General features: G+C 41.9%; 1 protein-coding gene across 3 annotated transcripts in view; it reads left to right on the plus strand.

The window, feature by feature from the left end:
* Nucleotides 1-14616, plus strand: part of PHACTR2 (phosphatase and actin regulator 2) — a 104513-nt gene that overhangs the window by 77308 nt on the left and 12589 nt on the right. For 2 of the 3 annotated variants that reach the window (XM_036249049.1, XM_036249048.1), the window contains 5 exons: nucleotides 115-299; nucleotides 1528-1684; nucleotides 4116-4171; nucleotides 9572-9633; nucleotides 12262-12399. In XM_036249049.1, coding sequence (XP_036104942.1) covers nucleotides 115-299; nucleotides 1528-1684; nucleotides 4116-4171; nucleotides 9572-9633; nucleotides 12262-12399 — 598 coding nt within the window. Of the gene's footprint in view, nucleotides 1-114; nucleotides 300-1527; nucleotides 1685-4115; nucleotides 4172-9571; nucleotides 9634-12261; nucleotides 12603-14616 lie in introns of those variants that run through there. The other variant, XM_036249047.1, reaches the window with a different exon arrangement.

Below are 14616 nucleotides of genomic sequence, written 5' to 3' on the forward strand. Positions count from 1 at the left end.
ATTGCTCCGGCCAGCCCGAGGATGCTCACACCAGCACTCCTCCCGGCCTGGCAGCGGCCCGAGGGTGGCCCTGAGCTTCATGCCACCCCTGTGCTGCTTCTGTGCCTTTCACAGTGTCACAACCAAAGACGAGCTGGGAAGGGCGCAGCTGCTGGCTCCGGGGCTGCTGGGCGAAGCTTCGGAATCCCCGGAGGACGAGGGCCAAAGGGAGTACCGGGCCAACGACTCCGACTCCGACGGGCCCGTCCTGTACACCGACGACGACGACGAGGACGAGGACGAGGGCGGCAGTGGGGAAAGTAAGGCTCTCTCGGGAGGGAGGGAGGAGCGGGGGGGGTGGACGGAAAGAAGCAGCTGCGTTTTGTAAAGAACTGAAGCCCCACCCGGAGCCACACGTTGGATGTTCTCTTTCCCCTCGTGTTCCTTTCTCAGGTTAGAAGTGTGCATGTCCTAAGGGTCAGCTCTTGATGACAGGCCTTTCCAGAAGGTGATTCCATGGGCTTGGGGGGCCTCTATTGGGCAGATCTGCACATTTGTGTTTGTCCAGAGAGTCAAAGCTTTCTAAGGACCGAGCCTTTCTCTGGATGATCAGCGACAGCCCTTCCCCGGGGCTTGTCTTGAATAAAGAGCATCAGGGCAGGAGTCCCTGGATTGCTCATTGGAAATGTTTGAGAGTTTCCCTCAAGTTTGTGAAGAGGAGGGAGGGAGGAATGAGGCAAAAATGACCAATACCTTTAAAGAACTAAAAACAGTCACTCATCCACAGTAAATAAGAATAGTTTGCCTTCTAGGAAAACCAGTAGTGAGGCAGATAAAGACAACCACTTCTGGGTTCCCTAGGGAACTGGAAAGTGCTGTTGTTTTTCGTCTTCTATGGAGGATGACTCGGGGCATTCGCTGTAGAGTTAAACTTATAGGTTATGAAGAGTTATTCGCATATTAATGATTAAATGTCAGTTTGTCAAATTTCCTTTAGTTAGTACTGAACAACAACAAAAGAAGTATCGTCCATCTGGTATTAACTATCATCTGTGGAGATGTCAGGGATCTCTGGGTAATTTGGAATTAAAACTTTAGTATCAGCGGTGGACTTTTGCCAGAGTGGTTTTGAGTAGAGGAAAAAGGAAGACAAGGATTTCCTGTACAGTATAAATAAAGGGGCCACATTTTTCAGACTTGAGAAAGAAAAGAAAGAAAAGGCATTATGCAATCGGTAGTTTTCCTGATGAGCCATCTCAGTAAAATAAACTTCAGATATCACTTTCCAAATGATGAGGTGATACTTCCAAGTTTTTCATGGGGCCCCAACATTTTTCAGAACATTTTTAAAAATAGTCCTCCAGGTTTTTCAAAATGAACTACATCTGACTACCCCCCACCCACCCACCCCCCCGGCTAATTAAAATTCCCCCCCTGCATGCGGACGAGAATTCGGTCTAGACTCAGCTTCCAGTCCATGCCACCTGCAGCCTGCGTGCTGCTTGCTCAGAGGCCTTTCTCTGCACTTCTGCCTTTTCTAATCCTCAGGCGCTTTGGCAAGTAAAATCCGACGAAGGGACACTCTAGCTATCAAACTTGGCAACAGACCGTCCAAAAAAGAACTGGAGGACAAGAACATCTTGCAGCAGACATCTGAAGAAGAGAGGCAGGAAATTCGACAGCAAATTGGAACCAAGCTGGTCAGGTAATTGCTGAAATGTTAGCACAGCGCTGACCCATGCTTTCCCGTCCTGTAGTTTCCAACCTGAGGTCGTTGTGAATTCCTCGTGCAAGGGCACACCTGGCCTATCTGGTCTTTTAGAGTTGGTCCTGGATGGCGAACCGCTCAGAGAACTTGCCCTTTGATCCAGCGAGTCCGTGGCTTTGAGGTCGCCAAAGGTTGATGAAAGTGTTGACGAACTTTTTCTGTAAAGGACCAGTTCGTAAATATTTTAGGCTTTGCTGGCCAGAAGGGCTCTGCGTGGCTGTGTTCCACTGAAACGTCATTCATCAAAACAGGAGGCAGGCCTGGTTCGTGGACTCACGAGCGTTCCTGTGATTTCCAGGAGGTTCTGTGCTGTGGGTACGAGGCTGTGTAAATAGTAGTTAGTTTCAACGGTCAGCTCCACCCAAGTCAGGTAACCACAGCCCGGATATCGAAAGTTCCCTCTTTTAACTCCAAATAAATGATCATCTGGTTTCTCTTCCTGCCTCCAGCTCTTGTATGATTTTTATTTTTGCCACTAATGACGTTGGAAGTCCATTGAACTGGCAGTTTTAATAGAAATCAGTGCTGGAGCTCTCGTTTTTATGATCAGTTTAATCCTGTTGCAGGGTTAGTTACTTGGCTGATGTTTCTCAGCCTGCGTGAACGACGGGGTGCATAAGTTGGGAGAAGGGCACAGTCTGGAAGACAAGAGGAGGGTTTGTGTAACTGCTGGGGAGGGCAGAGAGCCAGGAGCCTTCAGAAGTCAAACACCCACCTTCCAGGTACTATTTTAGTCATGTATAAGGTTGGGTAGCTGGAGAAGGAAAGAAGGTCATTCTACAGGGAGGAAACTCCATAAACTAAGGCAGGAGGATGTGTTTGGGGGATGACATAGTACAGATATGTTGTCCCAGATACCTGGGCACACCGATGGCACATCTGGCGGGCGCAGATGTTCACTGGGTTTTTTGTGGGCTCAATTACCTAAGTTAATTTCAAGGGAGCTTTGATGAAGATTAAACTTGAACACAATGTTTAATGAGACATTTAAAATATTATTGATTTCAATTCTTTCTACCATTTCTGTCATAGCCATAAAAATTTAGAATTGATAGTTTCTATATTACAATTAGTTTCATGCCCTGGCCAGTTTGGCTCAGCGGTTAGAGCATCGGCCCACGGACCAGAGAGACCCGGGATTGGTTCCCACTAAGGGCATGTACCTCAGTTGCAGTTCGTCCCCGGCCACAGTTGGGGTCGTGTGGGTGACAACCACTTGATGTGTCTCTCTCACATCGATGTTTCTCTCTCTCTCTTCCTCCCTCTGTCCCTCCCGCTCTATCTGAAGATAAATGCAAAGGAAAAAAAAATGTCCTCGGGTGAGGATAAAATAAATAAATAAAATTAGTTTTCATGTATATTAGTTTAATTTGCAGAAACTGAGCCTATGTCCAGAGAAAGTTTTTGTCTGTGATCAACAACAAGTTAGTAAAGTAAACAAGACCAAGAACAAAGTTAGAGAGAGTTCATAGGGCATTGAGCTCTTGTATGCAGATAGTTGCCCATGAATCACAAGGGAGTCTGGCTTGTCCTGAAGGCAGATGGGAAGGGCCGACACATCTCAAGAGAACTATATATATGGGAAACTCATTTGAGGTCACAAGCAATATTTCACTTAAAACGCTATGCCGTATAGAGTGATCATCTCCCAGGTCGATACGAACTCTCAAATAGCCGCCTTTTTATAGATCCAAAGGACTGTGTGTGGATTAGGGGGAGGCTGAGCTCTTTTAACAGAAACCAAAACGGGCAGTGGTCCGAACAAGGCACTTCCACAACTCGATTCTTTCTCACGGAACAGTCCCAAGGTAGGGTGCGCTGTGCAGCGTGGCCGTGAGCACTGCTCCTTGCAGTCCGCCAGGAACCCAGGCTCCTTCTGTCTTGTTGCTCTCCCATCCCCGTGGGTAGTCTCATCCACACGATGCAAGCTGCCTCACCGACCATGTGTAAGTTCTAGCCTGTGGAAGAAGGCAAGGCAGAGAAGGGAACACACACACCCAGTCATTGTAGGGGTAAGAAGTGGAAATTAACACCATTTCTGCTCACATTCCATTGCAAGAACTTGGTCATATCGCCACACCTTGCTGCCAGGGAACAGAAGGCCGTAGGAGGGGTGGGAGGGGCGGCAGCTGAAGCTCAGAGGTTCTGTTTTCGAAAGGAAGGGAGAGGATGGGTAATGGGGGGTAGTTAGCAGTCTCAGCCGTGACCTCTAGTCTCCAAACTAACTAAAAGGACACTGTTCTAGGTTAAAAATGGACTTTTGTTTCTCAAAACATGAAAAAAAATAGAATTTTGTTTGTTTTATTTTGTGTCTCCTATGAAGGGGGCCTTGTTTGTAACCTGCAGTATATCCTTTTTGTCGTCATAGGAGACTTAGCCAGAGGCCCACAACTGAAGAATTAGAGCAAAGGAATATCCTAAAACGTGAGTATACTGCACTATACAATGATTCCTTGTCTAACCATTACCAAGCTCCCTATGGAGATGATCCATGTATCAATAGGAAACCTTAGTATATTTATTCACAAATGATTGAAATGGTCCATTCACATCACAGTTATGTGTCATTGTTTATATAATTAAAAAAAAAAAATTCTCAAACTTTGTGACAGTTGTTTTTAAGAAAGATGAAATATATTCCATGTATTCTTTCACCCAGCTATTAAATAAAAGAAAATACTCCGGTCGGCTTACAAATACACGTCAAAGAAAAGGCCAGAGAATCCACAAGGAAATGAATCAAACATTCCTATATTATTATTAATAATACAATTTGTTGCCAGGCTTAACAAATGACTCAATTTAAAGCAAAATCATGGTAAAAGCACTTTTTCAATCCATTTCATTTTCCTTTGTTATGATAACTCTGTTTCCCTCTCGAGTAATTTATAATTGCTCAGCACTTATGGAATTCTCCTTTCATTTTCCAACTTTAATTCCTCATTTTATTTTTTTCCTCTGTTTTCTTTGACTTGACTTTTCACTCACCAGTCCAGTCGTATTTAAATTATTAAAGTTCATACGTTAAAGCTATAAAACAAATGGGAGCAGTTTGTCGTGCTACAGTGTATCAATGTGGTTACTAACTACAGTGAGTTAAGTAATGGATTTTTTTAATTGAGCCACTGTAGTTTTATATATCATTAACACAGTTTCAAAAGAGCTTTTTGTTGTATGAACTATCAAAGAGCAAGGATGGGCCAAGCTCCGGATGGTACTACAATATTAACGAGCCCCTGGCATGTGCTACATCTTTGTCAACTAGGCTTTCACGGTCAAGTTGGCCTATCTGGATGATCCCTGTTCTCCAATCTGAATTGTTTTCTTTCCTGTAAGAAAGAGGGTTTTAATAGCATAGTAATGTGACAGTTACTATTACTAAGACAACTCAACAGTGAGGGCTGAAGAATAAGAATTGCCAGTCTATGGGACTTTTTCCCCTTGGAATGTTTTTTTTTTTTTTTTTTCCTGGCTCTTTGTGAGCATAACTGGGATAGAACCCAAGAAAGGACTTAAGCAACCATCAATGTATACAAGAGCCGGATTGGAGAGGGAAAATGTCGTGGCTAGAAAAGAAAGAAAAGGTAGGTCTTAGCTTTCTAAAATAGGATGACAGCAACCTCTAATTTTGACAACAAAACAAAACCCAAAAGGCTCATGGCTTTTGGTGATAGGTTCCCAGAAAATATTTGAATTGACTTTTAGATGAGCTCAAATACAGATCACGAGCTCCTAACACAGATTATTTCTTACTGGATGCCCGATGCGTGCAAGGCCTAGAAAAAAGGAAGAGCGGATTCTGGGTAATTTTCTCCTGCTCCTGTGAGACAAATAGTGCCAAACCACACTGGTGTTTGGTTTTTTGAGGAATGGTGTCATAGATCTAGAAATTTATCGCACATCGATCTTAAGTGCTGTGTTGGCTTTTATTCCCCATTTTCCTGGAGGTGCGGGAAAGAGCGAAATGCCAAAGTCAACTTCAGCTTCGACTTCAGCCCTTATTTACTTCCTTTTCAGTTTGTTTAAGCATGCTTTTTCTGGAAACAAAAGGCCCATTTGCAGTCTGGAAGGGCAGATAACTGGTCTGTGATCTCCTGACATAGTATCGTATGGCCAAGGGAAGCAGAGGAGAGCTGGTGGAGGTCACACTCACGACACTCATTCGGCCCCTGCTCACCTCGCGGGTCCTCCGCGTGGGTGGCTCTTGCGTGTCCCTGTTTCCTTGTCAGGGACTGTTCACCAGCAGTGTGATTGTCTAGTTGGAGAAGAGTCTCTGTGACATGGCGTGGTTTTTAAGGACTTTTATTTTAGCTAGGTCAGTTTTTTCTGGACAAATTAGGGAACGAATTCACAGAATGAAACATTCAGCAGTTCTCAAATCCAAGTCCATCACTAGTTTAGGAAATGTGAGTCAGATGACGGTCAATGCTGATAGTTTTATTTTATTTTTATTTATTTATTTATTTATTTATTTATTTATTTATTTATTTATTTTCATTATCTTTTTTTTCTTTTTTGACTTTTTATTTTTATTAATTTATTTTTGTTACAGATGTTTCTCCTTTCCCCCCCATTGACACCCTCCTCCCCATCTCACCGCGCCCCCAGCCTCGTCCCCAGCTTTGTTGTCTGTGTCCACTGGTCACGCATACATGCATATTAATTGGAACACAGGACAAATGGTATTTCTTAGTGTCGTGCCCCGTATTATGACCTATTTTCTTCCCTATTTCAGTGCAGCTAGCATTTTAAAGTACATATAAAGTTATATTTACTTGTACATTTTAAAACCAGTTCCTTAAAATTGTTAAAATAGCAAGTTTGGGTGCCTAAAGGTCAACTTTTGCTGATCAGGATATATACAGAATACCTTTCTCAGGGCAGGGATAAAAGATAAAAATCCTCTCATACAATTTAGCTGTGACTGTAATTCCAGCTGTCTCTTCTATAGAGAATAACTATATTAGGTCATTGAATTCTGCATATAACATTTTATATGAAGTTTTTTAATCATACAGAGGAAGTGAAAGAATTTTACAGTAAACACCTATATATCTACCGTTAGCATCTACTTTATTACATCTTGCTTTATCATATATCTGTCCATCCATTACTCCATCTTTTTTTGATGCATATCAAGCAGGTTTAAATGCATTTTCATTTGCTAAAAACACCCATACAGGAACATATAAAACAGCAAAAAGAGAACCAAATCCCCCAAAACGTTTGGCCTTTTTCAATCCCATTTGATCAGAATCGATGACTCAGGAATATAACGCTCCAGTTGCCGGTATTTCTGTGTTTTCCTTGTTCTTGTAGCTCATCCACAAGATGCTCCAGCAACACTGACTAGCTAAGCGGCTTTTCCTGCGTTTCCCCCCAAATCCTCCCGTATTGCTTGTGTGTTCATGGCAAATGCTTCCTGTGTCTATTCTGCAATATCCGCCCCTCTCTGTTCTGATGTGAGTGGCTGAGGGCAGGATTTGTCAATGAGCCACATCACTTCCTTCGTGAGTGTTCCCCCAGTCTGTTTCAAGTCACTGGGAAGGGTTCCATCCTACTTTGTAATTAGCTCTCTAATAAACCCTCCAAAAAGGAGAAAACATTAAAAATATTCAGTAAATTTTTTAAAAACTAAGTTTAAGGTTAACCTTGATGCTTTGGAAGAGATTTTACAGTGACTGATAAGATTCAGAAGAACAGTCCGGTTGGCTTCCCTCCACCCCTAACCCTCTTCCTCTAACCTCATTAGAAGCATTAAATTCAAATGTGGGAAATGTAAGGAAGTGAGCTGCTGATGTTAAAGAATTCTCAAGTGGTAAATCATGTTTATTTAACTCCCCTAACTGCAACGGGCCCTTCTTTTTTTAAACTTAACTGGCTGTCACATAAATGTACAATATGCTTAATAAGGCAAAATGATCTTATAGTCCCTTCAAAGAGATGACATTTTGTGTATTTCATGAAAATTAGAGCATTAGGTTTGAGTTGTATTAGATATCCAATATTTTGTCTCTGAAAGTACCTTTAAAAACAACATAATCACTGTGTAGGAAGAATTCACTAAAATGTATTAAGGGTTATATTTTTCTTTTTATTAATAATATTATCAGAGGCCAACTCTTTTTTTTTTTTTTTTTTTTTTATCCTCACCTGAGGATATTTTTCCATTTTTTGTTCAGGTAGAGTGGGAGGGAGAGAGAGGAACAGAGAGAGAGAGAAACATCGATGTGAAGGGACACATCGAGTGGCTGCCACCCGCACGACCGACCAGGGCCGGGGACAAACTGCAACCGAGGTACATGCCCTTAGCGGGAACCGAACCCGGGTCTCTCAGGACCACAGGCCGACGCTCTAACCGCTGAGCCAAACCGGCCAGGGCCAGAGGCCAACTCTTGTAAAACCCTAGTTTGAATGGCATGAACCGTAAGTTTGGTGTTTGGATTGTACAATGCACATGCCTTAACCAGCTCACAAAAGGTAATTATTTGACTCTAAGGATGTATTTAAAGGATACCTACAGTAAAGTCATAGAAAGAAATCTGAATATAACCAAATTTGATTGACACTCGACAGACACTTAGTAAAAGCATATTAACTAGTTGTTTCTTGTCTTGCAGGGTGATTTAAGTTTATGTTCACTCTTTGTCTAAAAACCAGACTAATCATTCTCTTTCTTATAAATTAAAATTAGTGTTTCAGAAGACTGTAGAAACTTTTCCCTGTCAAGATATGGAAAATTAATAGAGATTCAGCCTATTCAAATAACAAATTCAGATGTTCCAAATATTGAATGCTAATATTTTATTAATGATAAAAATAACCTTGGTGGTAAGAAGTCTATTTGAACTTAAAAGATATAATTATCTTTTCAAAAAGAATTCTTATTCACCCTTTTAGCTGAGCTTTTACAGTGTGATTTTTTTCCTTCAATAGAATTCATAACAACACTTTCTAAAAGATAATCTTTTGTAAGTATTAATACCCAACGGGTAAAGTCTGTGTTCATTTACTGAACAGACAATGAGCTACTGGAAGCAACAGAGAGAAATTCATCAAATAAGCAACCATTAAAACCTGAAGGGGTGTTTATTTCTTTAAAAGTTCTGGACATTTTTCTCTTAATCCCGTCTGTTGGACAGCATTCATTTACGTTGGCCATTAAATTGTACTACTTGGTGAAGTACTAGAGAAAAAGAAGACGCTGGAAAGTCAGAGTCATGAGAAAATAAATCATCTCCACCACAGCACACCATAACCCCATTCAGAACATTCTGGTTCGAAAGTGAAGTCCAAAGAAATGATTACATTCTGCTTCTATGGAAACCAAAGCAGACAGATCAAGTATTTTAGTTGGATTTGAATGGAAATCAGCAACTCAGACATGCATCAGATGGTTCTAATTTGTTCTTTTGATATGTCTCAGAGTTTCACATGGAGGCCAGATCCAGAAGTAAATTTTTCTCTGAATTCTAATAATCTGGGCTTGTCAGCCCATGAAATGATCAGCCGGGATAGGTTTTCACCAGAATACGGGCACTCTTGTGGTTTTTTCCAGAACAGAACAAGAAGTTGGGAAGCAAAAAGGGTTTACAATGAGTAAATAATGGAGAAATATAGCATATATATATATACACATATATAAATTAATATAATCTTATATGTATATAAATTAATGATGAATCTGTCTGCAAAATCTTTTGACAACTTTTTAAAGATGTTGAAGTATTTGATCAGTATATCTTAAAGTCAAATAACTGTGGCCTGATTATAAGATCACTTGTAGTAACTAAGTCTTCATGTTTCCCCTCCGTTGATAAACAGAAAAGAATGAAGAAGAAGAACAAGAAGCAAAAATGGAACTTAAACGCAGACTCAGCAGAAAGGTGATGGAATGTGATGGTTGTATGGGCTCTGAGATACACTTCATTTTTCAAATGCAGCTCTCTACATGCAAATCTGATAGTGAAAAATAATTATTCCTGTTAGTCTACTAACACATCATAGACATTAAAATCAACGTAATAAATACAATAGGAATTATCTTTATATTTATAATTGCAGGATATGTTGATTTTGACGTTAACAATCAAAAGTTTTAAAGTATATTTAATGATTAGAAAAATAACAGTCTCTGAAAAGTTTTTTAAATGCAAAAGGAAATAAACAAAGAGAAAAAAAAATTACACAAACTTCTTCCATTTAGAGATAACCATTATTAACATTTCTTCAGTGTTTAGTTCTTACAAATATTCACACTTTCCATGTAGTCTTGGAAATATTAAATAAATTTTGTGTTGCTACTGAAGATTTGCCACCGTTCCATATCTGAGCTGGGTAAGATTTTGAGTGAACTTGATCATCCAGGCTGCCTACGGTGGTGCTACCCAAATTGGCAAATGGCTTAACCTCAGGTAATTGTTTCCACCGTTTATGAAAATATAAATCCAGTAGCAGAGCTGCCCCTTTTTGTGTAAGTGTTAAAATAGTTATAGTCTTTGGAAAAATGAAGCATGGTCAAAGCTTATATTTCACCATAAATCTTTGTTCAGTAATTGCCAGCTATTCCTTTCACACCTGGATGAGGCAGGATGAGGCAAGCATGACACCTGCGGCGAAGTATGTGACCTGACCCACATTTATCTGGGCTGGCTGGGGAGTCCCAGCAAAAGCATCCTAAGACAGGCTGAAGAAAATACTCCATTCCATGGAAAAGTTAGAAACTATACTTTGAGAGGTTTGGGGTTTGATTTTTAGGGGAAAAGATTCTTTATTCATCTCTCTTTTTTTTTTTTTTTTCCCGCAAAGACCCTAAATGTCAAATATTGCTCAAGCTGAGAGAGACTCTATAACCTGAATTTCTGGAGATGGCTCTCCCAGCATTCAGTGGCCTTTGTGCTCCAGCTACAGTTAAGAAGAAGTGGCCCCTCCTCATTGCTCCAGGCTCACCCCTGATGTGCACAGTCTTCTCCATCCAGCTGGGCCGCTCCCAGAGGCCACAGAGCCTGCCCTGACTCCTGTCCCCACTGTACCGAGCTCCCTGGCACAGTCCTGAAGGGCAAGACTGGATGGAGAATTTCTCACCTGTGTGGCCATTGGTCACTGGCCTTCTGGGCAGTCCCCAGAGGCAAGGGTTTCTCTCCCTCCTTCACCCCTCAGTCCTGGAGAGGCAGTAAGAATCTAGCAATAGAGACTGGACAGTAGCTGAGAGCGTAACAACCACTTAGAGTATTCCTTCCTTTGCCCAGTACCTTCCAGGGCTCTCTGAACCTAGAAGGAACTGAAGTTGTCATGTCCTAGCTCAAGTGGGCTCAGGGTGTAGACCCAGGCCTTCTAAGAGTCTTTGAATGCCTTGAAGGCAGAGCATTGACAAAGTCCCGCCTCTGGTTTTGCTCAAGAGGAAACCAAGGCCCAAGAAAGGGGATGTTTTTAACCACAAAAACATTTTTTGTGTGTGATTGTGCTTAATTTTTCCAAAAATTGATCCTGTATAAATAAGGAACACCTCCAAAGAGGACTGCTTAGACAGTGGGTGGCCTGGCTATATACAGAGTACATACATGGAGAGAAAAGACACTGAACATGGACCCTGGGGTGAAACAGGCCTGGGTCTCCCTGTGTGACACCCCAACTGAGAAAGGCCACAAAAGCATGAACCTCAATAGCAGAGAGTAACTGATGCCGGTCGACCGGGGGCCCTGTTTCCTTCATCTCAGAGCTGTCTCTGTTTTTCCTGGGCTTGAGAAGGACCAAGAAAGGAAAGCAGATATATACAGGGATGGTTGATTAAATATACGTATAAATTCAAATTTGACAAAGACCACAGGAGGAGTCCATGTTGTTAGAAGTATCCTGAAGGTTGCTGCTGGTTTGAAGTAGTGAGGGTCCCAGTGACGTCCACGTCCCCAGAAGGTCTCCCTTCCTGTGCCTCAGCTTTTGTGGCCAAGAGTAAATGTCCAGTGTGGGTCTGGGTTCTTAGCTCTCCTGGAAGAGGACCATGAGGAGACTCCTAGTGGACCATTTCTTTGTCGTGACTTCATGCATTTCTGAATATACAGGTTTAATAGAAATAGGAGCCAGGATTTTTATTCCCATTTCTCAAAGTTGCAGGGCTTTTGTCTTAATTCAGTCCCCAAACCAGCCATCCTTTGTCTGGATTCTTGTGCTGTCTGTGCCGCATCATGTTCCCTGTGTCAGGGATGACAGTCACCCTTGTCACAATGTCAGGCAAGTTGGAGAAAACAGCATAAGGCAGATGGTTGCCAAAACCATGACCCATCTAGAAATGATTTTTATAGTCGCAAAACTAGGGCACACTGCTTTCTAGTTCTTATTAGAAACTCCCAAGATGCTGCTGCCTTCTCTTTTCTTTTCCTTCTTCTTTTTTTTGGGTGGGGGGGATATCTGAAAGTGACCTTATTTAACCATAACTTTGAAATTCTCTATAGAAAACTTGCCGCCATGAGGCTGTAAATGGTTTCCTGAACTTGTCCTCTGCCCCTGTCCCCCTGCAGCTCAGCCTGAGACCCACAGTAGCAGAGCTACAAGCTCGAAGGATCCTGCGGTTTAACGAGTATGTGGAAGTCACCGATTCTCCCGACTACGATCGCCGGGCAGACAAGCCCTGGGCCAGGTTGACACCTGCAGACAAGGCAAGAACGCCAGTGGCTTCAGCCATGATTTCCCTGATTTGTGATTTTACTGCTTTTCTAAAAGCGCCCATACTCACGTACACCCACTTAGCCATCTTAGGAAGCCAGATATTACCAAGTATCCAGTAGATTTTTGGTCTTTGATTATTTAAGCCATTTACATGATATATTTAGTAATAGCAATGATGTTCTTTTAACTACGTCTCCGAAAAAAAAAAACCACTATAAATCTCATGGTATCAGAATACTACGTATTTGGCCCTGACCTGGTGGCTCAGCTGGTTGGAGAAACGTCCTGCGTACCAAAGGGTTGCAGGTTATGTTCGGGTCAGGACACATGCCTGGGTTGCGGGTTCGATCCCCAGTCGGGACATTGCAGAGGCAGCTGATCAGTGTTTCTCTCTCACGTCGATGTTTCTTCCACTCTGCCTCTCTTTCTCCCTTCTTCGCTCTCTCTCTAAAAGTCAATAGAAACATATCATTGGGTGGGGATTAAAACAGTAATAATAATAATAATAATAATAAGTATTTGGTCTCAGTGCTATCTCCTAGGGGCTCCTCTTGTTTCTGTCTTAGAAATGCTTAGTTTTGCTCAATTACTTCCCATTGTTGGCCCAACCCAGCACCGTTCGGGCTCCAATCCCACTACATCAACCTACCTCTTTCTGTCCCGTATCTGTCAACAAAATCAGTCCCATTGACACTTACACGAAGAGTTAGGAGGCCTAAACTTGGATCTTCTTTAAGATTGTTGTACTTGTGTTTCACTGACATAACAATCTCAGGAAATCTCTTTAGATAGTAAGAGGAAGTAACTCTTGGAATAAAACTAGAGTTATTCTTCAGTGAATTTTTTAAAAGGGTATTGCATTTCTTTAATTGGCTGTAGTTACAACTTGCTGACATATTTTTTCAAGCAATCAGTTCCTCTAATTTGACATTCATGTTCATGACCAGCACACACACCGTGGAGGTCTGAGGTGATTTTCTGGATGACTTGGGCTCTGAGCTCTTTCTACTGGCAAGAGCGGAAGACTTGAAGGAAGAAGGCCAACGCCTGGGGCCCGTCTTTGTACCTACTGCCCATTTGATATCCAGCAGATTGCTTGATCTCCATTTTATTCACTGGTTTGTGACAAATCACCCCAAAATTTGGTAACTTAAAACCATCTTATTTTGTTCACAATTTCATGAGTTAGGAATTGGAGAAAGGCTCAGCGAGGCGGTTTGTTCCTGATCCACGTGGCATCCAGTAGTGCGGTACCTGGGGGTACAGAACCCACACTCGAGCCAGTTTCTCCACTAGCACAGCTTCACCTTATTGCTCCCTGGCCTCTCTCTGTCTCCCCTTGGCATCGTATCCTCCAGCGACTCTGCTTGAACCTTGGGTTTCTCACAGTGTGGTTTCCTGAGGGTGGTCACATTTGTTTACTTGGCAGCTGGCTTGCAAGAACAAGGAATCAAAAGATGCTCGGCCAGTGGAAGGCGACGTCCTCGACTGGCACAGCCTCACTTCTGCTCTGGGTTCTGTTGTTCAAAGCAGTTACAGGTCTCACCAAGATCCAAGGCTGGAGAGAGAGACCACCTCATGATGAGGGAATGTCAAGGTCACATTGCCAAATAGGCATGTGAGATGTGTCTATAAATATTGAATTGACTGTCTATGTATATGGTTGTAAGTGCATTATAAGTGTTACTAATATAAAGAATGTGTATCACACAATTTACAATTAAAAATAAACTATACTTATATGCATATACGCATTACCCATGGACGCAGACATGCCGTGAAGGCCTGGGGGTGAGGAGGAGTGGGGTGGAAGGGGTCAATGGGGGGAAAAGGAGGGCCATCAAACATACTTTCAATAATAAAGATAAACTTTTAAAAATAAACTATACAGCACTTTTTTATAGATTCACATGCCAGTTGATTCTCAAGGAATACCTTCGTTGACTTTTGTCCAACTGCTGTTGAGAATAAGGACTTTGCCTTGTTGTTTTCGAGGCTCCTTGAGTGACATTATCTTCTCGCACATAGTAGACTCTCTATAAATGAAAATGAAAGAATTGTCAGTCACAGTCACAAACTAAAATGTATTTCATTTTTTTAAAGTATCACAACAATGACATTTTATTAAACACTTGCAGTGTCCAAAGCACTTTTAAATATGCTCTTAATTGGATTCTCATAATAGTGTGAGGATTTCTCATGCCCGT

This window comes from Molossus molossus, unplaced genomic scaffold (genome assembly GCF_014108415.1).
Source record: "Molossus molossus isolate mMolMol1 unplaced genomic scaffold, mMolMol1.p scaffold_m16_p_8, whole genome shotgun sequence".
NCBI classification, from domain to species: Eukaryota; Metazoa; Chordata; class Mammalia; order Chiroptera; family Molossidae; genus Molossus; species Molossus molossus.